This window comes from Rhinatrema bivittatum, chromosome 5, assembly GCF_901001135.1.
Source record: "Rhinatrema bivittatum chromosome 5, aRhiBiv1.1, whole genome shotgun sequence".
In the NCBI taxonomy this organism is placed as follows: Eukaryota; Metazoa; Chordata; class Amphibia; order Gymnophiona; family Rhinatrematidae; genus Rhinatrema; species Rhinatrema bivittatum.
In genome coordinates this window covers 226,659,797-226,687,144 of record NC_042619.1, presented here as the reverse complement: position 1 = coordinate 226,687,144, position 27,348 = coordinate 226,659,797, and the positions used below count along the sequence as shown (strand labels likewise).

At 42.9% G+C, this 27,348-nt stretch overlaps 1 protein-coding gene across 4 annotated transcripts in view; it reads right to left on the bottom strand.

Annotated features, from left to right (window-relative positions):
- Positions 1 to 27,348, bottom strand: part of CNKSR2 (connector enhancer of kinase suppressor of Ras 2) — a 469,908-nt gene that overhangs the window by 162,867 nt on the left and 279,693 nt on the right. For 3 of the 4 annotated variants that reach the window (XM_029603391.1, XM_029603393.1, XM_029603394.1), the window contains exons 9-10: positions 17,643 to 17,776; positions 13,383 to 13,597 (exon numbers count right to left, since the gene is read on the bottom strand). In XM_029603391.1, coding sequence (XP_029459251.1) covers positions 13,383 to 13,597; positions 17,643 to 17,776 — 349 coding nt within the window. The remainder of the gene's footprint in view (positions 1 to 13,382; positions 13,598 to 17,642; positions 17,777 to 27,348) is intronic. The other variant, XM_029603392.1, reaches the window with a different exon arrangement.

The window sequence follows — 27,348 nt, the reverse complement described above, 5'->3', positions numbered from 1 at the left end:
GGTGACCTACAAACATGAGGATGATAGAACCTGATGTGGAAACTTGGCATGCATGCCATCAGGTCTGTCACTGGGAAGCATGGTGCCCTGGATAATGGTTGCTGTCAGCACTTCCCCAGAGGTGGGGGGGGGGGGGGGGGAGGGCAGAGTCCCTGCATTAGGGCAGGTTGGGCCACTACTAGCCTGTTGTAGATCTGATGCCTGATGGGCGGAACAATCAGATAGGAGTTTACCAATCTGTTAGGAATTAGACTGTGGAGTTAGAAATCTGTTATTGATCTGATATTAAGCTGCTGTTAGGAGTAGCAATCTGATATTAATGGCTCTTAAAGGAGGAGGAGTCAGCAATCTTGTAGTGTCTCAGATATTGTCTTGCTAAGGAGTAGCAACAAACTGTAATAAATCTGACATAGTTGTGGGTGGATACCTGGGCCGGTGGCAGATGACCACGCCCCCGGGAGGATATCCCGAGAGGGACCACCGACTAGGCTTGAGTATGGAGGCAGACACATATTAGTTCTTTTATTAAACAGGTTTTTGAAACCACCAGAGGTGGCAGTAGTGAGCTGATATGCCCGGCAGGGCTGTAGTCCCTCAGGTACTGGAACAGCGATCCAGGATGGCTGAGCTGTTGAGAAACTGTAGAAAGTGAATAGGCAGAGTAGACAGAGTTCATGAACAGAACTAGATGACAAAACTCACATAAGGTCTCAAAGAAGCTCAGGAGCTGGAAAGGTTTAGGCCCTCGAGGAGTGAATACCTGGTTCCAGGGAAAGCTCTGAGAGAGCAATGGTAACTCACAATTGTTTGTAGCAGCGATAGCTTCCAGGCAGTAGAGAATCTTCAGAGTGTCCAGGAACATGGGCCCTCGAGGAGCGAGTACCAGTTCCTATCTGTAATCTGAAAGTAAAGAAAAAGAGCGAGGCCCCCGAGGAGCAGGTACCTCTGGTAAGTCCGAGGAGGCAGAGTAGCTTGGGAGGTGTAGCCGAAGCAATCCCCTTGCTAACTCAGTTAGATAGTGAAAATAGAGATCTTTAAATATTGGAAGCGGATGACATCATCTCAGGGGGACGCCCCTTAGGTTCGCGCCCTTGCTGGTACTTCAATCAGAGCGCGCGCGCGTACCCTAGGTCTTCAGACAACATGGCGGATCTGCAATGTCGAGCCGGTCCGGGGACGCCAGAAGGAGACGGCATGGAGACGCCGCGGCAGCCAGCCGTCCATCAGACCCGGAGGGAGTCGCCACAGAGGTAAAGAGGGCGGAGTGAGGACGTCGAGCAGCGATGGTCGCAACATAGCCAGCCCAGGGAGCATGTGCACGCACATCCAGGAGCAGGAAAGTATACGGAAGAGGGCTGGCAGAACTTTCAGCTGAAAAGCAGGTTGTTAATTCGAACAAAAAACACACTTTGAAATGTCTGTATGCCAATGCCAGAAGTCTAAGAAGTAAGATGGGAGAGTTAAGAGAGTATAGCAGTAAATGATGAGCTTGACATGACTAGCATCACAGAAACCTGGTGGAAGGAGGATAACCAATGGAACAGTGCTATATCAGAGTACAAATTATATTGCAATGATAGGAAGAACAACTTGGTGGGGGTGTGGCACTATATGTCCGGAAGGGTATAGAGTCCAACAGGATAAAGATCATACGAGAGACTAAATGCTCAGTAGAATCTATATGGGTAGAAATCCCATGTGTGTTGGGTAACAGTATAGTGGTAGGAATATACTACCGTCCACCTGGACAAAATGGTCAGACAGATAATAAAATGCTAAGAGAAATCAGGGAACTAACCAATTTGGTAGTACAGTAATAATGGGAGATTTCAATTACCCCAATATTGACAGGGTAAATGAAACATCAGGACATGCTAGAGACATAAACTTCCTGGATATAATAAACGACTGCTTCATGGAGCAACTAGTTCAGGAACCAACTAGAGAGGGAGCTATTTTAGATTTAATTCTTAGTGGAACACAGGATTTGGTGAGAGAGGTAATCGTGGTGGGGCCACTTGGCAATAGTGATCATAACATGATCAAATTTAAACTAATAATTGGAAGGGGGACAATAAGTAAATCTAAAGCTCTAACACTACAGTTTCAAAAGGGAAACTTTTTGATAAAATGAGGAAAATAGTTAGAAAAAAACTGAAAAACTGAAAGGTGCAGCTGCAAAGGTTAAAAGTGTTCAACAGGCATGGACATTGTTTAAAAATACAATCCTAGAAGTGCAGTCCAGATGTATTCCAAAGGTGGAAGGAAGGCAAAATGATTACCGGCATGGTTAAAAGGTGAGGTGAAAGAGGCTATTTTAGCCAAAAAAACATCCTTCAAAAATTGGAAGAAGGGTCCATCTGAAGAAAATAAGAAAAAGCACAAGCATTGTTAAGTGTAAAACATTGATAAGACGGGCAAAGAGAGAATTTGAAATGAAGTTGGACGTAGAGGCAAAAACTCATAATAAAAACTTTAAAAAATATAATCGAAGCAAGAAACCTGTGAGAGAGTCGGTTGGACCGTTAGATGACCGAGCAGTTAAAGGGGCTCTTAGGTAGGATAAGGCCATTGCAGAAAGACTAAATGAATTCTTTGCTTCTGTGTTTACTAATGAAGATGTTGGGGAGATACCAGTTCCGGAGATGGTTTTCAAGGGTGATGAGTCAGATGAACTGAACCAAATCACTAAGAACCTGGAAGATGTAGTAGGCCAGATTGACAAACTAAAAAGTAGCAAATTATCGGGACCGGATGGTATGCATCCTAGGTTTCTGAAGGAACTAAAAAATGAAATTTCTGATCTATTAGTTAAAATTTGTAACCTATCATTAAAATCATCCATTGTACCTGAAGACTGGAGGGTAGCTAATATAACACCAATATTCAAAAAGGGCTCTGGGGCGATCCAGGAAACTATAGACCAGTGAGCCTGACTTCAGTGCCGGGAAAAGTAGTGGAAACTATTCTAAAAATCAAAATCACAAAGCATATAGAAATATATGGTTTAGAAGGACAAAGTCAACATGGATTTACCCAAGGGAAGTCTTGCCTCACAAATCTGCTTCATTTTTTGAAGGGGTTAATAAACATGTGGATAAAGGTGTAGTGTATTGAGGAAAGACTAAAGAGGTTAGGACTTTTCAGCTTGGAGAAGAGACGACTGAGGGGGGATATGATAGAGGTGTTTAAAATCATGAGAGGTCTAGAACGGGTAGATGTGAATCGGTTATTTACTCTTTCGGATAGTAGAAGGACTAGGGGACACTCCATGAAGTTAGCATGGGGCACATTTAAAACTAATCGGAGAAAGTTCTTTTTTACTCAACGCACAATTAAACTCTGGAATTTGTTGCCAGAGAATGTGGTTCGTGCAGTTAGTATAGCTGTGTTTAAAAAAGGATTGGATAAGTTCTTGGAGGAGAAGTCCATTACCTGCTATTAAGTTCACTTAGAGAATAGCCACTGCCATTAGCAATGGTTACATGGAATAGACTTAGTTTTTGTGTACTTGCCAGGTTCTTATGGCCTGGATTGGCCACTGTTGGAAACAGGATGCTGGGCTTGATGGACCCTTGGTCTGACCCAGTATGGCATTTTCTTATGTTCTTATGTTCTTATTTTCAGAAGGCGTTTGACAAAGTCCCTCATGAGATGTTTCTAAGAAAACTAAAAAGTCATGGGATAGGAGGCAATGTCCTTTTATGGATTACAAACTGGTTAAAAGACAGGAAACAGAGAGTAGGATTAAATGGTCAATTTTCTCAGTGGAAAAGGGTTAACAATGGAGTGCCTCAGGGATCTGTACTTGGACAGATCCCTGAGGATCTGGAAAGGAATACGACAATGAGGTTATGAAATTTGCAGATGATACAAAATTATTCAGAGTAGTTAAATCACAAGTGGATTGTGATACATTACATGAGGATCTTGCAAAACTGGAAGATTGGGCATCCAAATGGCAGATGAAATTTAATGTAGACAAATGCAAGGTGTTGCATATAGGGAAAAATAACCCTTGCTGTAGTTACATGATGTTAGGTTCCATATTAGAAGCTACCACCCAGGAAAATGATCTAGGCATCATAGTGGATAATACCTTAAAATCGTCGGCTCAGTGTACTGCAGCAGTCAAAAAAGCAAACAAAATGTTAGGAATTATTAAGAAGGGAATGGTTAACAAAATGGAAAATGTCATAATGCCTCTGTATCGCTCCATGGTGAGACTGCACCTTGAATATTGTGTTCAATTCTGGTCGCTGCATCTAAAAAAAGATATAGTTGTGATGGTGAAGGTACAAAGAAAGGCGACCAAAATGATAAAGGAGCTGGAACAGCTCCCCTATGAGGAAAGGCTGAAGGGATTAGGGCTGTTCAGCTTGGAGAAGAGACGGCTGAGGGGGGATATGATAGAGGTCTTTAAAATAATGAGAGGTCTTGAACGAGTAGATGTGAATTGGTTATTTACACGTTCGGATAATAGAAGGACTAGGGGGTATTCCATGAAGTTAGCAAGTAGCACATTTAAGACCAATCGGAGAAATTCTTTTTCACTCAACACACAATTAAGCTCTGAACTTTGTTGCCAAAGGATGTGTTTAGTGCAGTTAGTGTAGCTGGGTTTTAAAAAAGGTTTGGATAAATTCTTGGAGGAGAAGTCCATTAACTGCTATTAATCAAATTGACTTAGGGAATAGCCTCCGCTATTACTAGCATCAGTAGCATGGGATCTTCTTAGCTTTTGGGTGCTTGCCAGGTTCTTGTGGCCTGGTTTGGCCTCTCTTGGAAACAGGATGCTGGGCTTGATGGACACTTGGTCTGACCCAGCATCTTATGTTCTTCCATCTTCTGGCACCCTCTCAGCTTGGCATCTGCCTTGCCCACCCATGGCAACAGCATTACAGGTCATGTAGACTGAGCAGACTAGGACTGGATACAGAAGTAATATTTCAAACAAATAAATAAGCATTCATTCTATTCAAATAATAACCATATTAAAATGATCTAAATTCAGGATACAAGTAGAGTTCAGTGGGACCAAAAGATTTCTTTCTTTGATTTTCTAGGAGTGAAGCATGGGGGGGGAGGCATGCAATTTCCTCCTGCTTCTTTGGGTTTCTAACATAATCGGAATCAGGGCTGGAATCGTAACTACCAGGAGATTTTTTTTCCTTCGTTTTATACCCCTTACCAACTCAACTAGCCCAGTGACGGCCCTTAGCTAAGGGGGCTACTTCCCATAATCATGGGCCCTCAATGTGGCCAATACGTGTTGCTGTTGCATGAGGATCAGGACTCCCTCCCTGCTCTCCCCCAAAACCCAAAGGCTGCCTCTGCAGCATTCCCAGACCCATCCAGCGGAAGACCTGAGCCTTGAATCAAACCCAGATCCACCATATGGCAATGCACAGCGCTATCGCTGAGCCAGCAGACCAGCCTCATGATGTTTTTGGTATCATTACAGGCAGGGCGGTCAAGGTTCCTGTCAGAAAACAGAACATTCAGTTTTCCTGGGCAGGCAATGAGAGAAGCTGCTAACAGTGTAAATGTTTGGGGTATTTGGGTTGCAGTGCCGGCCACCAGAAAGCGAAAATCGTGCTCTTTTAGAATGCAGAAATGCTGCCAGGTTGGTGAAAAAACAAAGAATAGACAAGATGCAGAATCTCTCGGAAGATGTTAAGCAGGTCTGTATCAGCTTCTGTCTTTGAAGGGGGTGGGATCCTTACATTTCCAATCACCTCTGCAACACGGACATCTGTACACAATTCTCTTCGTAGGTCACTCTCAACAAACGACATAATAACAAATTGTAAAATGGAACAAAAAGGCACTGCAGGACCACTTTTATAAAAAGAAGGCTTTGGAGAAAGATCCACTTTCAGCTCCAGAACGAAGACCATCTGTTTCTGGAAACCAGAGAGATTTTTGGCAATTTGAAATGACTAAACACCGGTCAGCTGCAGCGCAATTCAGGACTAGGTATTGCTGTGTTACGAAGGTTTGTGTGCAGATTCTTACTGTTAAGTGGCATATGTGCAGATACGGTGGGCACCAGGCCTCGTCGCCTGATTTGTTTATATTGTCCTTCCACAGGGCTATGTGCTGGCTCTCTTGATATGTCTAAAATACCATTCTGCACATAAAGCATAGCCAGCTGAAAGAAGCTGAAATATGACAATAAAACAGGAATCATGGATAAATAAATAAGGAATCACATGATGACATCCATTCAGAATACTGCACATGCATGGTATCCAAACTCATTACATCTAAGACAAAAAATGCCCTCTCCATATTCCCTGAAGGTTGGCAGCTCTATTATGCACAATATAAATAAAAGGGTCAATTTTAAAAGCATTGCTCGCATAAAAATGCCCATATATGCAAGTATGTAGGCCGCAAGTGAGCAATGCAAATTTTAAAAAGCCATGATTTTCGTGCGTATACATGTATGCTTGAGCAAAAAAGGGGTGGAGTCAAGGTGGGGCATGGGCATTCTGGGGCGGGGCCAACTGTTACGCACGTAACTCTGTATTTTAATACTGCCCACTGCAGCATGCGCTGGCTGGTTAAACGTGTAACTTTACTGCTGCTCCTGATGAGGAGCAAGTCTGCAGATCTCGTGTTTTAGGGCTTACAGGACAGGGTGAGGGTCCAGATCAACTGGGGAGAGTGCAGGATAAAGAACCAGAGGGGTCTGGATGACCTCGAGATTGACTGGGAAAACTAGTGGACAAACTGGAAAGACTGGGACTGTCCCATGCGTGAGTGTGTTTTAAAATCTGCTTACCTGTGCGCGTTAAAGCTGCTAATTTCTTAAAGAAGATAGGCAAAGCACGTTTGCTCGAGAATTGACTTAAAATTAGAAGCATACTTATGCACTAGGCGAATTTTAAATCTTAGGCATGTAAACGTGTGCGTGATTTAAAATTTCCGTGTATCTGCGCTCGCGTGCTCATTTTAAAATTGACCTGAAAATTAGTAAGCCTTCTTAAACTTTTTTTTTGGGGGGGTGAAGGAGAGTAGAAGGGGAAGAGAGTTACATGGGTCACTGGATTGGCATAAGCCTCAGAACCCTTCTATCTCCAAGGCCACAGGGTTAAATCCAGCTGAGGTTGACTGCCACTGAAAGCCACAGCCATCTGAAATTTGCTCTATGGTCTATGTGAAATGAGGCAGTTATCTCAATCCTGTTTCCAGTGGAAATGTGTCCATATAATTAAAACAGAAAAAAAATGTTTAACATTCAACCTTTTAAAATAGGTAAAAAGCAGTACCTGCTAGGAATGTGTGAATATCTGTAGCCAGTGCCCTATCCCCTGCTCATTTTCATAGCTTGGCTCCATTGGGAATAACTTGCTTTTTAATTGTAACAGTCTTGCTGGTTTTGGTGTCTGTGTGGATTGGGTAGATGGTGGATAACAAGGCCTGAAATGGCCTCCCAGTGGAGGTGGTGGAGACCAGTGCATTAACAGATTCTGGGCATACTTGGGATTTATATGGAGGGCACTGGTATGGAAAGGGTTGAGTATGGGTGTTGGATGATTATCTAACCAAAGTGGAAGATCTTGGCTGGGTCAATGTGACCATTTTCTGTCACTATTCACTGTCAGGCCAATACAGAAAAAGTTGCGGGAGAGGGCCGGCGCGCGCACAGGCCACTCTCCTGGGCGTGCGATTCAGGAGGGTGGCCTATGCAAATTAGGGCCTGTGGTAAAAAGAGGCGCTAAGGACACTACCGCGTCCCTAGCGCCTCTTTTTGGACAGGAGTGGCGGCTGTCAGCGGGTTTGACAGCCGACGCTCAATTTTGCCGGCGTCTGTTCTCAAACCCGCTGACAGCCACTGGTTCGGAAACCGGACGCCGGCAAAATTGAGCATCCGGTTTTCAACCCGCAAGCCGTGGGCCGATTTTAAATTTTTTATTTTTTTTATTTTTAGCTATTTTTAACTTTTGGGATCTCCGACTTAATATTGCCATGATATTAAGTCGGTGCCGGCAGACACCTTTCGGTAGGCGATAATTTCTAAAAGTAAAATGTGTGGCTTGGCTGAACATTTTACTTTCTGTATCGCGCGGGAATGACTAATAGGGCCATCAAAATGCATTTACATGTTGCGGGCGCTATTAGTCTCAGGGGGGTTGGACGCGCGTTTTCGACACACTATTACCCCTTACTGAATAATAATGCCTCCTCATATGTCGATCTGTCCTGAACCACCACTCCTCCACCCTTATCTGCCGGTTTAATAGTGGTTCAGGACAGATCGACATATGAGGAGGCATTGTTACAACATTTGAATGACACCAAGTTTTATCAAAAAATATCTTCGGACCCTACTTCAACAGTATTATCGATTTTACAAAGCATCGTTGATTCTGCGTCAGGATTAACAGAGAAAGAAAAAAAATTCTTAATAGTACAACATCCACGGTTACCGGTTATATATTCTTTGCCGAAAATCCATAAAGATTTGGCTAAACCGCCTATATGTCCCATAGTGTCCTTAAATGATTCAGTGTTGGAAGCTCCAGCTATATTAATTGATAAAATGTTGCAACCGTATGTGATACAAGCACATTCTTACATTAAGGATACGATACATTTACTGCAAAAACTTCAAACAATACAATTGGATACAACTTGCAACTATTTGTTGGTTACACTAGATATAGCTGCGTTATATACCAACAAGCCGTTAAGCCCGTTAAAACGGGCTACATCCCTCTGTCTCTCACCTCCCCCTCTTTCTCTCTCCCCTCACTCTTCACCACCCCCTCCCTCACCCACTCCTCCCTCTCCTATCACTCAGTCCCTCCCTCCCACTCAGTCTCACTCACTCCCTCCCCCCTCTCTCCCTCCCTCTCACTCACTCAGTCCCACTCACTCTCACTCAGTCCCCACTCCCTCCGTCCTCTCCCTCAGTCCCACTCCCTCCCTCAGTCCCTCCCCCTCACTCAATCCCTCCCTCCCACTCAGTCACTCCCTCCCCCCTCCCTCTCACTCACTCAGTCCCACTCACTCTCCCTCAGTCCCACTCCCTCCCTCAGTCCCCCCTCTCCCTCTCACTCAGTCCCACTCCCTCCCTCTCACTCAGTCCCTCCCTCTCACTCAGTCCCTCCCCCTCACTCAATCCCTCCCCCTCACTCAATCCCTCCCTCCCACTCTCTCTCTCCGTCCCTCCCTCCCACTCAGTCCGTCCCTCCCTCCCTCTCTCTTCTCCCTCCCTCGCTACCGCCCGCTACCGCCCGCTACCGCCGTCGCCACCGCCACCGCTCGCTACCGCCGTCGCCGCTACCGCCGTCGCTCGCTACCGCCGTCGCCGCCCGCTGCCGGTACCGCCGCTGCTGCCACTGGACGCCGCCATTTTTTTTTCTTTCTGAAGCTGCCTCAGAGCGACGTGCTCGCCCGCACATGCGCGGTAGAGCTGGTCTCTACTGCGCATTTGCGGGCCGTCGGTCACAGGCCATTTATAAGGTAGATATTCCTCAAAGACAAGCATTTGAGATGATTTCGCAATGCTTGATGCAGAGAATAGGTCATCATCGTATACCTACAAGTGTCATTTTACAGTTATTAGATACTGTTTTGTATCACAACTACTTTATGTTTAAATCTGAGATCTTTTTGCAGATTCATGGGATCCCAATGGGTTCTCCATTGGCTCCAACAACAGCAAACATCTATGTAATGAAGTTTGAGGAGAATGTGATCTATAAGGCTTCGTGGTGGCAGGAATTGTTTTATGGGTTCGGTATATAGACGATATACTGTTGGTATGGCGAGGGACATCACAACAACTGACATTATTTTTTGATTGGCTAAATGAGCAAAATGCACATTTAAAGTTCACGATGCAAAGTTCCTCATCCCAGATTGCATTTTTGGATGTTCAAATCTCTTTGGAAAATGGATCATTTAGAACCACTATGCACCGGAAACCGACTGATAAAAATAACTTATTAAAATTTCACAGCCACCACCCCCATTCCTTTAAATGCGGGTTGCCTGCAAGCCAGTTTTTTCACGCTAAAAGGATTTGTTCTACTATGTATGATTTTGAACTACAAGCATCTTTATTGAGTAAAAGATTTTTGGAACGTGGTTATCCAAAGTCAGCGATTAGGAAAGCCTACAAACGGGCAAAATATTCAGACAGAGCCTTTTGCAATATAAGCCCTCTAAACAAGATCCACAGCTTGTCTGTGTATTAAAACAATCAGTGGCTACTAGTGCCATTTCCACATCAATACGTCGTCATTGGCATATACTAGCTCTTCACGATATTTTTAAGGAAACTCCATTGATTGTCACCACTCGTGAAGCTAACATTAAAGATAAGTTAGTACATGCACAGTTTTTATCGCAATCACAGGATTCACCTGAAGGACACCGACGTTGTGGACAATGTTCTCATTGCACCAATAGTATTGATGGACACATGTGGCAAGAACCAATCACAGGCTATCGGGTTTATCGCAAATTTGATACATCTTGCAATTCTGATCATGTAGTTTATACAATCATTTGCCCTTGTCCCCGTGTGTACATGGGCAGGACTACCCGAAAAATTAGGGTAAGACTCTATGAACATAAGTCGAAATTGAACACAGCTACGATGTCAGCACCTATAGTTACACACTGTGTGCAGCAAGGCCATTCATTTAGTGCATTGAAATGGACTGTTATTGATCATGTGCCAATGTCACTGAGAGGAGGAGATCGGGAAGGGTTACTTAACAAGCGTGAAGCTTTTTGGATATTCACGTTAAAAACACAAACACCTTCGGGGTTGAATGAAGCGCTGGATTGGGTTTCATTGATTTAATATGAGACGTTGCGACGTTCCCAGTAACTTTTCATTATGCATTGCCCCTTGGGCATGAAGAGAGCGCCGTATCGGGCTTTAATGATTTTTTACTCATACGTCATCACGTTACAGCAAGGAGCGTTGCGATTGGTGGTTGAACCATCTGTGCGTGCCGTTCAAAAGCAGTGAGAGTTAGTCTGCAGCGTTTCAACAGATATGAGCGCATTATGGCGTCTTCTTGAAAAAGACACTTTAACATCATAGAAGATTTGGGTACACCGACTGATTATGAAATAGGATAACATCCCCTGAGGAAAGGTCTGTTTGTGGACCAGAAACGTGGCTACGTCGGGTTGTCAACTTTTACCAGATAAGTCGGGACTTTTAAAATTGTTTGGTGAAGTCAATTGTTTATGACATTTAGAAAGAACAAAGAAAAAGTGAAAAATCACACTAAAAAAATGTACACAGGTGTTTGAACTGGTTGCACATATATTTTTTCAAAAATATTGGATGGAGGAGGTTTGGTTTATGATTATATTGACATAAATTGAGTCCACCCTGGCGGGGGTTTAAACTCATATATATGAAACCCTTCCTCCATCTTTCATAAATTTTTCTTCTATTTCAAACAGTGAGGCAAATTCGGGTCGCAATCTAGGCCAGACTGCCTCTTAGGGGGTCATTTTCAAAGGAGTTACGCATGTAAATGTGACATACTATCGTAGCAATTTTCAAAAGCTATTTACTCGAGTAAAGTGCACTTACTTGAGTAAATCCTATGGACAATTCAATGGCATATATTGTAGCAATTTTGAAAAGCCCACTTACTTGAGTAAAGTGTATTTACTCGAGCAAAAACCAGTTTTGCTCAAGTAAATGCTTTTTAAAATCTACCCCTTAGTGAACAGTTGTGGCGTTTTGAATGAGATGACTCACAGTGCGTGAGCAATACAGCGTTTATAGATTGAATATAAAAATAATTTATTAGGGGAGATTGAGTGTAAATCAACAATGGCCTGACATCGTGGGCCTTAGTTGATGACACGACCTGGTTGTTGGCGGCCAGCAGTGACATCCCCCCTCAGAGGCATAGCAGCATAAGAAGAGCAGTGTGGCTCCACCAGAATTGGCAGCTGGTGGGTAGAGTTGCCAACTGGCTCCAGAATTTCAGGTCAGGTTTATCCAGTCCTTGTTTTACTCTTCTGCATGCATGTATTTATAGTCTTGCTTTTCTTAGGGAATGCAATAGGGAAATCAGAATAAATCCCAGCATGCAATGGAGTAAAACCAGGACTGGATCAACCTGTCCTGAAAACCTGGAGCCAGTTGGCAACCCTACTGTTGGGGGCAGGAAGAAGAGGAGCATTGCAGCCCCCACCAGAATTGACAACTTGGCTGGCAGGGTCTTAGGTTAGGAGAAGTGGTGTGGTATGGCTCTCTCTCTCATCAAGGCCACATTTGGGTCAGCTGCAGGGACTGAAGACAAAGACTGCTGCTGGAGGTGGAGAAAAGTGACAGAGAGGAGTGCGTGTGTGTTTGTGTGAGAGAGAGAGCATGTGTGTGTGTATGGGTGGGTGAGAGAGAACGTGTGTGTGTGGGTGAGAGGCATATATATGTAGATGAGGGATAGCATGTGTATGTTTGTGTGGGTGAGAGAAAGAGAGCACATGAGTATGCAACAACTCCCCTTCCTCGCTACCTGCTAACCCATGACAATCTCAGTGCATCTGGAAATCAAATGTTCCCAGGTATGGAAAGCGGGAAATTTTTTAAAATCTTTTCTAGTTTTAATTATTGGGTATTATTTGATGTATCTCTTTTGAAATATTTTATGGGTGTTTTGAAAATTTTTATGAGTTTTTAACTATTTGATGTTATTCTATTTGTTTACTGTTTTGAATTATTCTTTTTATTAGTATGGTAGTTGCTTTGGTACTCTCACTGTAACGGCTCCTCCCCCCGCCCCCACTCACAGAGTTCTAAGGGGGACATCTCCCCCAACTCCTTCCAATAAGCACCAGTAATATGGCCCTGCTTAAAATAAGTTTGCCCACCCCTGCTGTAGCTCTGTTAGTAGAGACTATTTTCGAAGCTGATGGACTTCCCCTGCCCATCCAAACCCTGCCCCCAATATTTTAGACATAGAAATAAGGTCAACAAACAAGTTGTAGGTGATACCTTTTAATTGAACTTACTCAATGTATCTGTGAATGGCTTTCAAGAGATGCGATCCCTTCATCAGGTTGGCAAAGAAACAATACACAGGTCTCGAAAGCTCATCACAGATGTATTGCATTAGTGTCCAGTAAAATGGTCTTACCTATATCTTGTTTATTGATCCTTATTTCTGAGCTTCAAGTGGACTAACACGGAAACCATATTACTCTGCTCAAGAGGAAAGATTCTGGATATAAACCATAGTTTTTGGCGATATATTGCACTATTTGAAATAAAAATATATGTCAACCTTTGTGCTTTTCTCTGTCAGGACTGATGCCTATTGAAACAGGCTATCTATGGCTGACAAATACACCTTTTTCAGCATTAGAAATGTTAACTCCTTAGTTACCGTACGTTGGTGTGCTCTCCCGCTTCCCTGGGATGCTCGTCCTCCCTTTTTCATACTCATAGCAGTACAGAATTGCATCTTCTTCAACCACATTGAAGCGCTTCCGATACTCCTGGTCAAGGAATGAGTTTGGAGACTCAGATCCTTTGGAGACGGGTTTGCCCATCAAGTGCCGGCTGAGATCTTCAGGGGGAAGATTTCCTTTCTCATCCCTACTGGACACAAGAAAAGGGATGCAGAGGGTAAAGAGATGGGCACTTAAGCATGAGAACAGTTCTTGTATTCAAAATCTCATCCCTTCAACCAGCATTTCTCCAATGTGGCCACCAACAGAGGTTTTTTTGAGACCACCAGGGATGGAGTTGGCTAAAGGTACTTGAGTATTTTAGAAAAACCAGTCAGTTCAGACATCAGCAAGAAATGGTGACCACACTATGAGGCCACTGAGAAATTTGTTGTGAGAACTTAAATTTTCTTTTTTTTTAAAGAGACCTTTTATTCAACACAATAGAGAAAGCAAAGAGAAACAAGATCCCACTAATGACAGATTTATTACAAAATTTAATAACAGCATCACCAAATTATATACATGTTGACTGAACACTGAGACGGTAATTTTAAAACGAGCATGCGTGCGCCCATACACACGTGTATCGGCGCACGAGCGAAGATACACTGGAATTTTTTATCGTGTGAACAGTTGTGCACGCATATTTTAAAATACACTAACTGTGCGTAAGTATTGCTCCTAATTTTAAGGGGAGCACAGCTAGCACATGTGTCTTCCACAGGACTTTGTCAGCTTTATGCACGTATGTATGCGGATTTTAAAAAAGGCTCGCATGAGTCATTTTCCCAGTTTCCGATTAGTTCAACGGTTTATTTAATTAAAATCAAGGTCTTTCGGACCCCTTTGGTTCTTCATCCTGCATGTCACTCAGTTGACCCAAACCCCTCACTCTTTCCTATAAATCCTAAAATTCGAGAACTACAGACTTGCTCCTCATCAGGAAAGAAGTAAAGTTATGCAGATATCTCACATATGCGCTGCGGTTTTTGATTTTAAAAAATGGAGTTATGGGTGTAAGTGTTGGCCCTGCCCAGGAATGCTCACGCCTTCCTATGCACTGCCATTTTTCCACCCCCTTATTCCTCACCCATGCATGGGTACACCCGCGCATATCTGTCGCTTTTTAAAAACCACATTTTTTGCGCATGGCCCACAAATGCCCATATGTGGGCATTTTTCCATGAGCCTCGCTTTTAAAATCGTCCTGTGTGGAATTCTCCAAACAGATCCAGTTGTGAAAAATGTCACTAGTGATTAAAACCTTTTTTGTAATAATTTAGTGCTTGTGAAAAGTACCAGGCTAACTATACTGGAAGCCAAAGTCCTCCAGTTATCCTCCAAAGAAGTACAGTACAGACAGCAACAGTACAAGCTTCCCCTCCCCACTCTCATATGACCCTACCAAGATGCCTCAGTTCTGACCTGCAGGTATCTGTGCAATCTCTGGCCTCTGTGTTGAGATTGCTGAAATTGGGGCCAATACCTGCTGAATTGCGATGGTGGTTTTTCAGAAATGTGGACACCTGCCCACTGGGAACTGGACTGAGGCTACCACCTCATTTCATGTGTCACTTTTTAAAGTACCTACTGAACTGAACTGGTGATCTAAAGCACTGGTTCTCAAACCAGACCTTGAATACTCTCTTGCCAGTCTGGTTTTCAGGATATTCACAATGAAAACAATGGAGACAGTGTGTGCAAATCTATCTCATGCATGTTTACTGTGGATATCATGTAAGCTAGACTGGCAAAGGGGTATTTGAGGACTGGCTTGTGGTGAAAAGTTTCCCGCTGTGTCAAGTCCCTTGAACCGTCCAGCTCTCAAATCCCATTAATAACTTATTATACCATGTACTCTTTGTATATCCAGGAACAGTAGAGGGGAACCAAGAATAAATTGTGCAAAAATAATCTGCTTAATCAGATGTGTCAGTGCTGAAGTAGCAATTCCCTTTAACTTTCTGGTCTGAACTCTTCAATTAATTCCTGTAAACACATCTGTCAACAAAAAAAAGCTATCAACAGACATAAGCACTTTATAGCACTTTCCTGCTACACAGGCAATTTCAAGGGTGTTAGTGCCAACACTGCTAATACTACAAATAAGTGATAAAGCCCAGTGTTGCTGGAGATCAGCACCTTTTGTGAGTTCTGAGGCTGAAGGCCAAGATCCTTTCAGCATCCAAGAAACATGGCCAACCTGTGGTCACCCCATGGTAATGTACTGCATATAAGCTACACAACCAACCATTACTGTTACTGCACATGACATTTTAGTAGAAACCAGGAAGTTTATGACTGTTCTGAACTGGCAGTGTGCTATAAGCTGGCGAAGGACAGGGGTTCAGCAGTCATTTGTTGCACAGTGGATGAGGAAGTCAAAGGTTAGGATTAGGATGAAGACGCCAATGGTTGCCTGATGAGTTTGAAGGTAGTCACTAGGGACGGGAATTTGTTTTTAAGAATGGGTAAACTGGAACAAATAAGACCATTTTTGTTTAATTTGTGGCCCCCCAAAACAAATGGAGAATGTCCACAAATTTAAAGAAACATTTTTGTTTCATTTGTTTATGTTTCCCATTCAAGTCTACGGCCCATTGAAAACTGCTGAAGTGAGACTGGAAATTAAAGCAACTAACAAATGCCTGTGTGAAGTAGCAACCAGGCTGCAGTTAATATGGTAAAAGCAGGCACGTAGACAGGATAGAGGACCAATCAAGGTGAAGCTTTTTTTTTTTTTTTTTTAAATTAAAATAGCCTATAGCTGGCACCTGGATCAAGTGAGGCTGATGTTCTCCCGCTGAAAGGTCTGAACATAAGCTTGTCTTTTCAGAAGCTCTCAGAGTCAAAGAAAAGATTCTTGAAAAGAAAGAGAGAGAGGGGAATTTTGGCAATAGAAAAGGGCTTTTTGTTTTCTTCACTGCTGCAGACATGGTGCACTGCTCTCACTGTGAATGAGAGACAGAGGTGCTGCTGCAGTTTGTCTGTTCATTGAAGCAGGGCGAAGGGCAGTACCAACTCTAGCCAAACAGAGACTGATTTTGTGCCACTAGTAAGCTATTAACTCTGCTTGGCAATCTACAAAACAAATAAACGAACCAAAATAAAAATGTTGCCTCTGCACATCCCTACTAAACAGAATCTGATTGGTTTAAACAGCATGAGATCTCATTTGTGACATCATAGCAAACATGAACCAATCAAGGTCCAGTGAATGACACAATTACAGAAGAAAGAAAGAATAGTATTCTGCTAGTGGACAATAGATGAGTCTTACAGAGATACATTGATAAAAATATCTCATTACTCAGGTGAGCTGTCTGTTCTCTTTCCTTGGAAGCTTACATAGAACTGGCAACTGATCTCTTACTTATAACACTCATTTCCCATGTAATTAAGGGATAACATCAATGGAATGACAGCTGGTTACAGGAAAATTGGTCCAGAGCCATGCTTTTTGACTTTTCAGTGTACTGAACTAAACAAAATCCTGAGTTGTGTCATCATCTCATCACATCCATATCTGGAGTCTGGTATAAGCCTTTCATGATTTTAATGGGGTAATATTATGGGAGGACAACACAGAGGGAAAGCATATTATGATATGAGGCTCAAAAGGGGTTAGTCTCAAGAGTAACACAGAAAGAGTGGTGGATGCATAGAATGGTCTCTTACTGGAGGTGGTAGAGGAAAAAACAGTAAAAATTTTAAAAAGCCTGGGATTTTGTGTACTATGTTTTCATTTGTAACTCATTGTGAAGTGTCTGACAAAGAAGAGGCATCAAATGTAAATAATTAAAGAATCCTTCATTGCAAAGAGTGAAGGAAAGAGATGAAGTAGGGGGTCTGTGGCATTGAATAGGAGAGAAATTGGGAAGAAGTGTCTTATTTGCCATCAGATTCTATACAAAAAACACGTACCACGATTCAATTATTACAGAATTCACTTTGAAATTTCAAAGAAATATACACTGCTTGCATGAAAAAAAACCAAACCCAGAGGATTGTGACAAAAAAATTGAAATGTTACAGAAGTTAGGTGTTGGGTATGATACTCCCAGGTTAAGGAGGATCGTTGCTTAATTAAAACTTTGCAATGCAGGCCGTTATAAAGATATTTAACAAAAGAGCACAGCTTCCAAAGCTTGATCGAGTCAGGTGAAGACACACGCTAGTGACCACACGCATACCTGGGGATGTAGGGCTCCACTGGGGGTGGTGGGATGTAAAGGTCTTGTAATGCAGAGCTGTCCCTCTTTGTAGGCGTGCTAATGGTGCTGGATGGTGTGGCAACGCTGCTTGTTGGACTTCTGGGTATGAGTGGCTGGTTAAAACAAAAATACAGAAGTATTTACATTGTGCAAAATACAAAAACCATCCAGGAAAAATTATATTTACATCAGCAGGTGGAAGAAAATGGATTTTTAAAAAGTCTACAATATAGACTACCTTTTCTTTTCAACTACAGAAAGGAAAGGAAATGATCCCATCATTTTGTTTCTGGTAGATATACGGATTATTAATACCAATAATAAATATTGCTGCTACTTATATAGTGCCATTAGGGCCATATAAGAAAATTCACATTACAATGTCCATTCCCTAAAGGGGGTAATTTACTATAGGCTATATTTTACTGTTTTATGATGTTTTATGTACCTAATTTTTGTTTTATTAAGTATGTTTGTACTACAATCTGCACTGAACAATATGGAAATTGCAGAATACAAGATGGTTTAAATAAATAAAATACTATGCTGTGTTACATGTTCACCACGCTATAAACACATAAAACACAGCCATAATGTACGGTATTTCAAATACTATGCATTATTTCCCCTCCCCTGCCCGGCAACATAAGTATGTTAATGGGCCAATTAGCAAGCAAATACAAGATAATTAGTTCATGACTAGGCAAAACCATGTAAATCAAATAACGTGACTAGGAACAGAGGCAGGATCTACTTTATAACTATTGTTTTGTACAATTGGAACCTTGGGGCACCCCGTTGGAAGATATCTCTTTTTGAACTATGTATTTCTGAGCATGGTCTAGTCTAAAAGCTATGCTAGCTCTTTTTATATATTAATGCCAGCATTCAGAAGCCATTCTGGTTAAAGTGCAGCCCATTTTGTCAGAGTAGGCTCCCCCTACCCCAGAATATTCCCCAGTTCCTAAGAAATCTAAAGCCATCATCCATGCATTGAGACTCTGGAACTCAGTATGCCTCTGGAGGTTCTGGATTTCAATTTCTTATTTAAAAGCCTACCTTCAGAATCTCCCTCTTGCACCTTCCTATGTCACTGGTTTCCACATGCACTACAACAGCTGGCTCCTCCTCAGCACTCTCTAAAATCCTACCTAAGTGATGCATGAGGTCCACTACCTTCGCACCAGGTAGGCAAGTCACCAAGTGATCCTCACGCCCATCAGTCACCCAGCTAACTCTATTCCTAATGAACGAATCACCAGTTACAGCAGTCCTAACCCTTCCCTTCTGGGTACAAGCCCCTGGAGACACATCCTTGATACAAGAGAAGGCATCAATTGGCAAGCAGATCATAACTACAGGATGGCTTCCTGCCACACAAAGGTGATAGTCTTTTCCTAGGTGACCTTGTTCCTCCAAAGTAATACAAGGGCTACCAGACTGGAGATGGGACCACTTTACTATGCCCTGAAAGTCTCCTCTATACACCTCCCTGTGTGCCTCAGCTCCTCCAAGTCTGTCACTCTGGCCTCCAGATATTAGACTTGTTCCCTGAGAGCCAGAGGTCTTTGTCCTGGGTGCACACATACAATCTCTCACCAGCAGGTAAATAATCATACATGTGGCACACAGTGCAAAAGACTAGATGGCCCCCCTATGCTATACTTTCAAAAGAAATTCTGCAATTAGTATCTGCTGTGGTACAAACTGAGTCACAAAGTACTACCTTCCCGCTAGCTAATCCATCATCGGGCTTCAGCCCCGCCCTCCCCCCACTGATGTCAGCCATGCAGGGGAGGGGGGGGGGTCAAGAGCCAGTGGTTGCTACCACAGAGATGTTTGTTCTGCGAAAAGAACCTGTACTGTACTGACTTACTCAATCTCTCTGGACCATCAGGGCTTTCACCGCCCTGCCTTCTTAGTGAGAGAAACTGTCTTGGTTCCAGTATTACCTTGCCACTGGTTAATCTGTCATTGGGCTTCAGCCCCAGCGCCCCCAGCTGTCAGCCTTGCAGGGGATCAAGAGCCAGCGGTAGACGCCAGAGGCGCTATGCACCGGTGGTGCGTGCCCTCCTTTGCACACATGAAGGAGTGCAACAAAAAAGTTCCTTTGTTCGCTCCTTCATGTGCGATGAGAAGCAATGATCCGGAATTTTTACCAATGTACCCATCTAAAGACTCAGATTATTGTTCTATTTCTATTATCATGAATCAAGGGAGATATGGCAACCTACATAACCTGGCCGCCCATGGAGAACTCGTCAACCATCTTGCCTATTCAATGCTCCCATACAGTCTCCCCCTCCTATCCAGCAGATGTTTCAGTAATGATGATAAATGCTCAGGCTGTTAGAAGAAAATTACATATTATTCATGATTTAATTAGTGAAAACAAAACTGATTTATTTTGCATTACAAAATCCTAGCTTTGAAATTCTGATTTTGTTTTTCTTAATCAAATTAGTCCCTCTTGATATATAGTTGCTTTCCAACCAAGGAAGGGACAGCGAGGCGGTGGTCTGATGATCATTTACGGGGAGCATTGAAAGATGGCCGTTGAGCACCTGACTTGCTATTTGCCTTAGGAAATGCTAGTTTTTCATTCAAATGAATTTAGTTTATACTTGGTATATTGTCCTCCTTCCCTGTTGCAACAATATCGCTCTCCCTTTTTGAAAAGTTGATTTCCTCCAAGGCTAACGAATAATATTTATTTATTTATTTATTGTTTTTGTTATACCGAGTTTCATGATAGGCATCACATCAACCCGGTTTACAAATAACAAGGAGTGTAAAGCATAACGTAACGTAAAAAACAATATTTTCAATAAGAACCTTGAACTTTAAATACAGTGAATCAGAAAAAGGGAGAGGGAAAGTTACAAAAAACAAGGAAAATAAACTTGGGATGGAAGGGGAGAAATTGAACAGCACAATATTTACATTTCAGCCTATTGATACATTAGAATAGCAAGTGAAAAAATAAGACTATGAAACGGTACATAGGTAATCAAATGAATAAATATGACAGTTGTGAATGGTAATAGTATGATAAATATTCAGCAGGAATTAGTGAGAGAGGGTTTGAGGTTGGTTGATTATCCTTGCAGATTTCAACTTACATATTAACTTTGATCCTATTCCAGCATACTGTTCTCTGTTTCTTGATATCCTATCTGCTCTAGAATGGGAACAACTTATCCAAGAACCAACTCATAAGCATGGTCATATCCTAGACCTTGTATTTCTTAATCAAGCCTATATCAACAGATGTGAGAGCTCTTAACAATTACCAACCAATCTCCTCATTGCCATTTTTTGGCAACTGATTGAAACCATGGTCTTGACACAACTTACAGATTTCATAGAAGATAAACAGGTTCTTGATCCCCACCAGCACGGGTTTAGAAAATTTGCACAGTATTGAATTGTTAATATTATCTCTGCTGGATACTTTGTGAAGAGGTCTCAATGCGAGCTATCTTTTAGTTTCTCAGACGTCTCTGCAGCTTTTGACATAGATGACCATTCCTTCTTACTGTACCATTTGAGAGAATGTGGTATAGCTAGTTCTGTTCTGCACTGGTTCAGCTCGTTTCTTTCTCAATGTACTCGGCATGTCGAGTTCAACAATCATTGTTCAAACTAGTCTGATATCATTACAGGGGTTCTGCAAGGCTTGGCTTTATCAGCAATGCTTTTCAACCTTTACCTAACTCTGCTATATAAAATTTTTACCAGCCTTTGCGATGGATATAAACTCTACGTTGATGATATCCGTTTGTTTATTCAAGTACGTCCATCTTGGTCAGCAACAGTTGAGCTTGAACACATTTGTTTGTCAACCATCCAGAATTGGCTCTTTTACAATAAACTGGTGCTAAATATTTCCAAAACTCAATTTTAACTTATTCAGAAACCTCATTCTAAAGTTCAACATAGAACCATTACATTAGAGAATATGAGCTTTCCTTTGAGCCCCTATATAAAAAATCTAGGTATATTTCTTGACTCCTGTTTAACATTTCATCTGCAAGTCAAAGCAGTTACTAAATCAGGTTTCTACAAGCTACGAGTACTACATGCCCTAAAAGATCTGCTGAACAAGTCTGTCTTCTGAACGATCATGCAGGTTTGTATTCTGCCCCTTGTTGATTACTGCAATTCCATCTACTTAGGTCTCCCTGCAAAGATGCTAAATCTGTTGTAGCTACTCTTAAATGCAGTGGCTCGCTTAATATTTGGTAACAAGTGCAAGGACCATATTACACCAGTTTTAATTGACCTTCACTGGTTACCAATTATCCAACTGATACAGTATGGGGTAGATTTTCAAAGGGTTACATGCGTAACCCTTTAAAAAAACCCTGCGCGTGCCGAGCCTATTTTGTATAGGCTCGGCTACGCGCACAAGCCCCGGGATGCGCGTATGTCCCAGGGCTTTGAAAAAGGGGCAGTCCGGGGGCAGGGGTGAGGGAGGGGCAGCGGGCCAGGGGGCGGTCCCGAGTCCTCCGGCACAGCCGCCGTGCTGGAGGTTCGCGCCGGCAGCTGGCAGGCGTAACTCTGTGGAATAAGGTGAGGATTTAGGTAGGGCTGGGGGGTGGGTTAGATAGGGGAAGAGAGGGAAAAGTGGGGGGGAGCAAAAAAAAAAGTTCCCTCCAAGGCTGCTCCGATTTTGGAGGGAACAGGGAAAGCTATCGGTGCTCCCCTTGGGCTTGGCGCACGCAAGGTGCACAAGTGTGCACCCCCTTGCGCGTGCCGACCCCGGATTTTATAATATGCGTGCAGCAGCGTGCACATGTTATAAAATCAGGTGTACATTTGTGTGCGCCGGGTAGCGTGCACAAATGTACCCTTCGCGCGTAGGATTTAAAATCGGCCCCTATAAGACTAGCACTACAGTTTTCAGATTGATTTCTTCCTTATCCTCTCCTTGGTGCAATGCACTGCTACATGTGTATTGTCTTTCTCATCAGCTGAGCTCTTCCCAGGGAGGTCTCTTGGATATTCCATCACTACAACATGCTCGGCTCAATACAACAAGGGACTGTTCCTTTTCAGTTGCAGCCCCTATTTTCTGGCTCTTCGTCTGTCAGACAGTTTAAAAACATTTAAGGCCTTGTTAAAGACAGTTTTGTTTAAGCAGACCTATTATTAATCTTGCCTGTCAATTTAACGTTTAAGAGCAGAGCAACACATAAGATTGATGTTTTATGAGTCATTGTTTTGTGAATCTCCACTTTTATGTTTGTTTTTCAGTACATCGCTTAGATTTACATTAAGCGATCCACAAATATTAATAAAGATTAAAAATCGTGCACCACACTTTATTCTAAATTTTGCACTTTGGCCTACTGTTAACAGCACATACAGACTGAAGCTTCAGTTCACCATGTCTTGAACAACTAAGCGATACATCACACAAGAGCAGCAACTGGGCAGTTGTGATTCCTCAGAAGAATCCCAGTTTACAACTGCAATTTCCATATGTTGTGTGGGAGAAAATTCATTTTGAGATTAATTGGGTTTTCACTGTGCAAAAAGAATCCCCCCCCCCTGACTGCGGTTTGGCCTGCCTGTAAGCAAAACCTGGAATGGTGGATGTTCCCCAATACTTTGCACTGGTAGGCATGCTATGGCTCTGACAGCAGCATATGCTGCGACCCATGGAGAAAAGCAACCGCAGAAATCCATCCGGACTCCTCTCTCATTCATATGCAAAACAAATGCCAGACACACAGGACCCAGCACCCTAACATATGAGGAAATATCAAATACATGTTTTGGTAATTGTGCCAGGTATTGTATGGCATAAGTGTGGCTATCACATCCCAGACACCATCTTTTCATGTCCCTTCAACCGACAACTGACCCAAGTTTGAAGAAAAGTGAAATTGCAATCATAGATAAATTAATACAGTTGCGGTGTAAGTCCACTTGAATTTGCGAAATTTAAAGTCAACAAACAAGTTGACTTGTTTGTTGTTATTATATGTTATTATATATATATATATATATTATTATATGTTATTATATATATATATATATATAATTATTTAATCTTCATTTTCCTTCTTACTCCTAGTTATTGATTCCCTGTTACATGTAACTGCTTTTCTGCACCATTGTTCAAATTGTAAAGTTTATTGCACCCCTGTTTCTTGTGAACCAGCATGATGGGACTACTGTCTTGAATGTTGGTATATAAAAAAACTTAAATAAATAAATAAATAAATAAATAAATAAATAAATAAGTTGCAGGAGAGACTTTGTGATGGGACTAAATTAATACATTCGTGATGAGTTTCTAAGAGCTTTCTCGCCTTCATCGGGTAAATGCAAAAAGCGTCATTCACTGAGGATGTGCGGTCGAGCTATAACAAGGGAATAACGATGACATTTGCTGTTTTGTTTGCTGGCATTTCCCATGACGAAATGTTTCACGCTACGACAATTAAATGAAACAAAATGATCCCACATCCCCCAAAATAGAAACTGAAACAAGAAACAAATGGGGTTTTTTTTTCCACGCAAGCCCCTGCCATCCCTAACTCCCCATGTATGACCTGATGAAGGGAGCTGAGCTTTCAAAATCCCATCATATATGTATGAAAGTAGTCCAACAAAAGTCTCACCTATAACTTATATGTTGTCCTTTATTTCTGTGCCACAATCAGTCCTAAAATTGCAGGATAGCAAAAATGCAGCAAAAAATAAGACCAGGAAGCTGGTTCCCAAAAAGTTCTTAACCGATATAGTACCTACTTGTACACAGAGGGGGTCATTTTCAAAGGAGTTACGCATGTAAATGTGACATACTATCGTAGCAATTTTCAAAAGCTATTTACTCCAGTAAAGTGCACTTACTTGAGTAAATCCTATGGACAATTCAATGGCATATATTGTAGCAATTTTGAAAAGCCCACTTACTTGAGTAAAGTGTATTTACTCGAGCAAAAACCAGTTTTGCTCGAGTAAATGCTTTTTAAAATCTACCCCAGAGCGTGCAGGGCATGTTTAAAACAGAAACATCTATCACGCTAACTGCAATTTTTTCAAAGGTTTTGTGCTCCCAATTATATAAAAGACTAGTAGTAAATAGAGATGTGAATCGTGTGCCCGATTGTCTTAACAATCGGGTTCGGCTGGAGGGAGAAAACAATCTGATCGCTGGAGATGTGAATCGGAATCTTTAAAGATGGCGCCGGCCAGCCAGTGCTCCTACCATGTGACAGGGGCCGGCCAATGGCACGGATACCCTGTCACATGGTAAGGGCAAAGGGCCATCGGCGCCATCTTTATGATTGGCAGCCGACGGCCCGAGAACAGGAGATCGCTCCTGGGACCACCACTAGAGCACCAGGTAATTTAAAAATGTTTCGGGGGGATCGGGAGGGTGGGAGAAACTAAGGGGTCATCTTTAAAGGGTTGGGTGGGTTGTTTTTTTTAATCGAGCCATCGGCGCCATTTTTGAGTGGCAGCCAAAATGGCGCCGATGGCCCGAGAGCGGGAGATCGGTCCCCGTGCCCCCACTGGACCACCAGGTACTCGTAAAAAGTTTTGGGGGAGGTTCGGGGGGGTGGGGGAAGGTAAGGGATTAGTTTTATAGGGTCGGGGTGGGTTTAGGGGTTGTTTTGGTGTGCCGGTTTTCTGCCCTTCCCCCAAATAACTCCCGTTAGTGGACATTAACAGGAGTAACGATTTTTCACGATAATTCGTGAAAATGTCTATTGTATCGCGCACTGTACCGATTTTTGACGATTTAAAAAATATCGGACAATTTTTTTAAATTGTCAAAAAACAATTCACATCCCTAGTAGTAAAAGCCCATCCAAGAATGGGGAAATACCGTGACATGTAGGAAGTGTGTAATTAAGATGTGTGGTAGTAGAGAGTGCAGGCCAAGCTAGGGTGTTCTGTGTCATAGCAGAGAGGGTATTGGACAATTCAGAAAGACAGAGAGGGTCAAAGCTGGAGAGTACAGTCAGAAAGCATGGTGCAGCCTAATTTTCAGATGTGGTAGTAGACAGGGGATTGGACAATACAGAGGGAGAGAGGGGCGGGACAGAGCTGGAGAGATCAGGGAGAGAGAGAGAGAGAGAGGAGGTGCTCAATTTCCATACAGAGAGTGGAATAGAGTTGAAAAGTGGGGCGGAGCTGGAGAGTACAGGGAGGGAGAAGGGCGGAGCTCAATTTGCATACCAGCGATGCAGGAGTGGGGCAATGTTCCTCTTTATTATGATTAGGTATGAATTTAGGGAAAAGCACAATTATATGTATTATTGTGATATCCTGATATGAGAATTCTGTATTTAGCTGATAGAGTGAAATTCACCGGAGGCCCATATTCACTGCCCTCCTCCCCAGCCCCATTCCTTTCCACCTTCCCCAACTCAACCCCAGTATACTCCAACCCCCCATAGCCCACTCCAGCATACTCTTATCCTTTCATCCCGGCGCAATCCCAGCATATTCCAAACTCCCTTCCCAGCTCACCTCAGCATACCCTGACCTCCTTGCCAGCCCAACCCTAGTACATTCTGATTTCCTTCCCAGCCTGACCCCAGTACTCCCTTCCCCATCCCAGTCCAATCCCAGGATGCACTTCAGCACCCTCTGATCCCTTTCCCAGCCTGACTCTATCACACTCTGCCCCCTCCCATTTCCTCTACCCAGGTATTTACCCCCAATAACTCAATTCCAGCACTTTCAGCACTCTCGCTACCACCTTACCAGATATGACCCAAGCACTCCTTCCCTTCTGCCCCTCTTACCTGTCTCTCAGGCTCCCTCTGGTCCAGCTGCCCCGTGACTCATTATTACAGGCTGCCTGCCTCCTGGCCTCCTTCCAGTCCAGCAGCGTCCAGTGTGAAGCAGGGGTACCTACCTGGCTGGACTGAGCCAAGTCCAGCTGAGGCCTCCCTGGGCCCCTCCAACCTCTTTCTCCTACCCCCAGAAATCGGCCAGGGCTGGGGACTTCCCTGGCCTCCACTTACCCCTTCTGTGGGGGGTCCTGGCAAAAGAAACAGGCTGGAGCAATCTCCACTAGATTCTACCCCACCACAGCTATTTAAAAATGGTGCCCAGCCCTGAGGCCAATGCCAAAATGATGTTAAAATGGTGCCAGTCTCAGGGCAGGCTAGCACCATTTTCTTGTACGGCTGTGTATGCATACATTAAATAGCCATGGCAGGGAAAGATTGAGAGGGGATCACTCTTGCCCCTTTCTTCTGCAAGGACTCTTACAGGAGGGCTAAGTGGAGGTGATGAGGTCTGTAGTCCCAGCTGATCTTTTTTTTTTTTTTTTTGGGGGGGAGGTTAAAAGAGTTCAGGGAGCTTGGTAGCCCTAGACCCGGGTGACTTGGCAGTGGAGGTAAGGAAGGGGCCCCAGGAAGGCTCAGTTTCTTTTTCTTTTTGTACTGATTTATTTTTAATGTTTATTTCTGTACAGCAAATGGAGCAAACCAAAATGAACATTAAAACAAAACAAACAAAAATGCATCCTCCCCTGCCAAAAACATAAAACGAACCAAAACAAAAAAATTTGCATCTGCACATCCCTATCCCAGCAAGTATGAAGATTTCCTTGGACAGATCCTAAAATTACATGACCATATAAGCTCTTTATATATCTCCATATTTCTCTATGGCTGGAAAAATGCCCCATTTACAGTTTATAAGATAT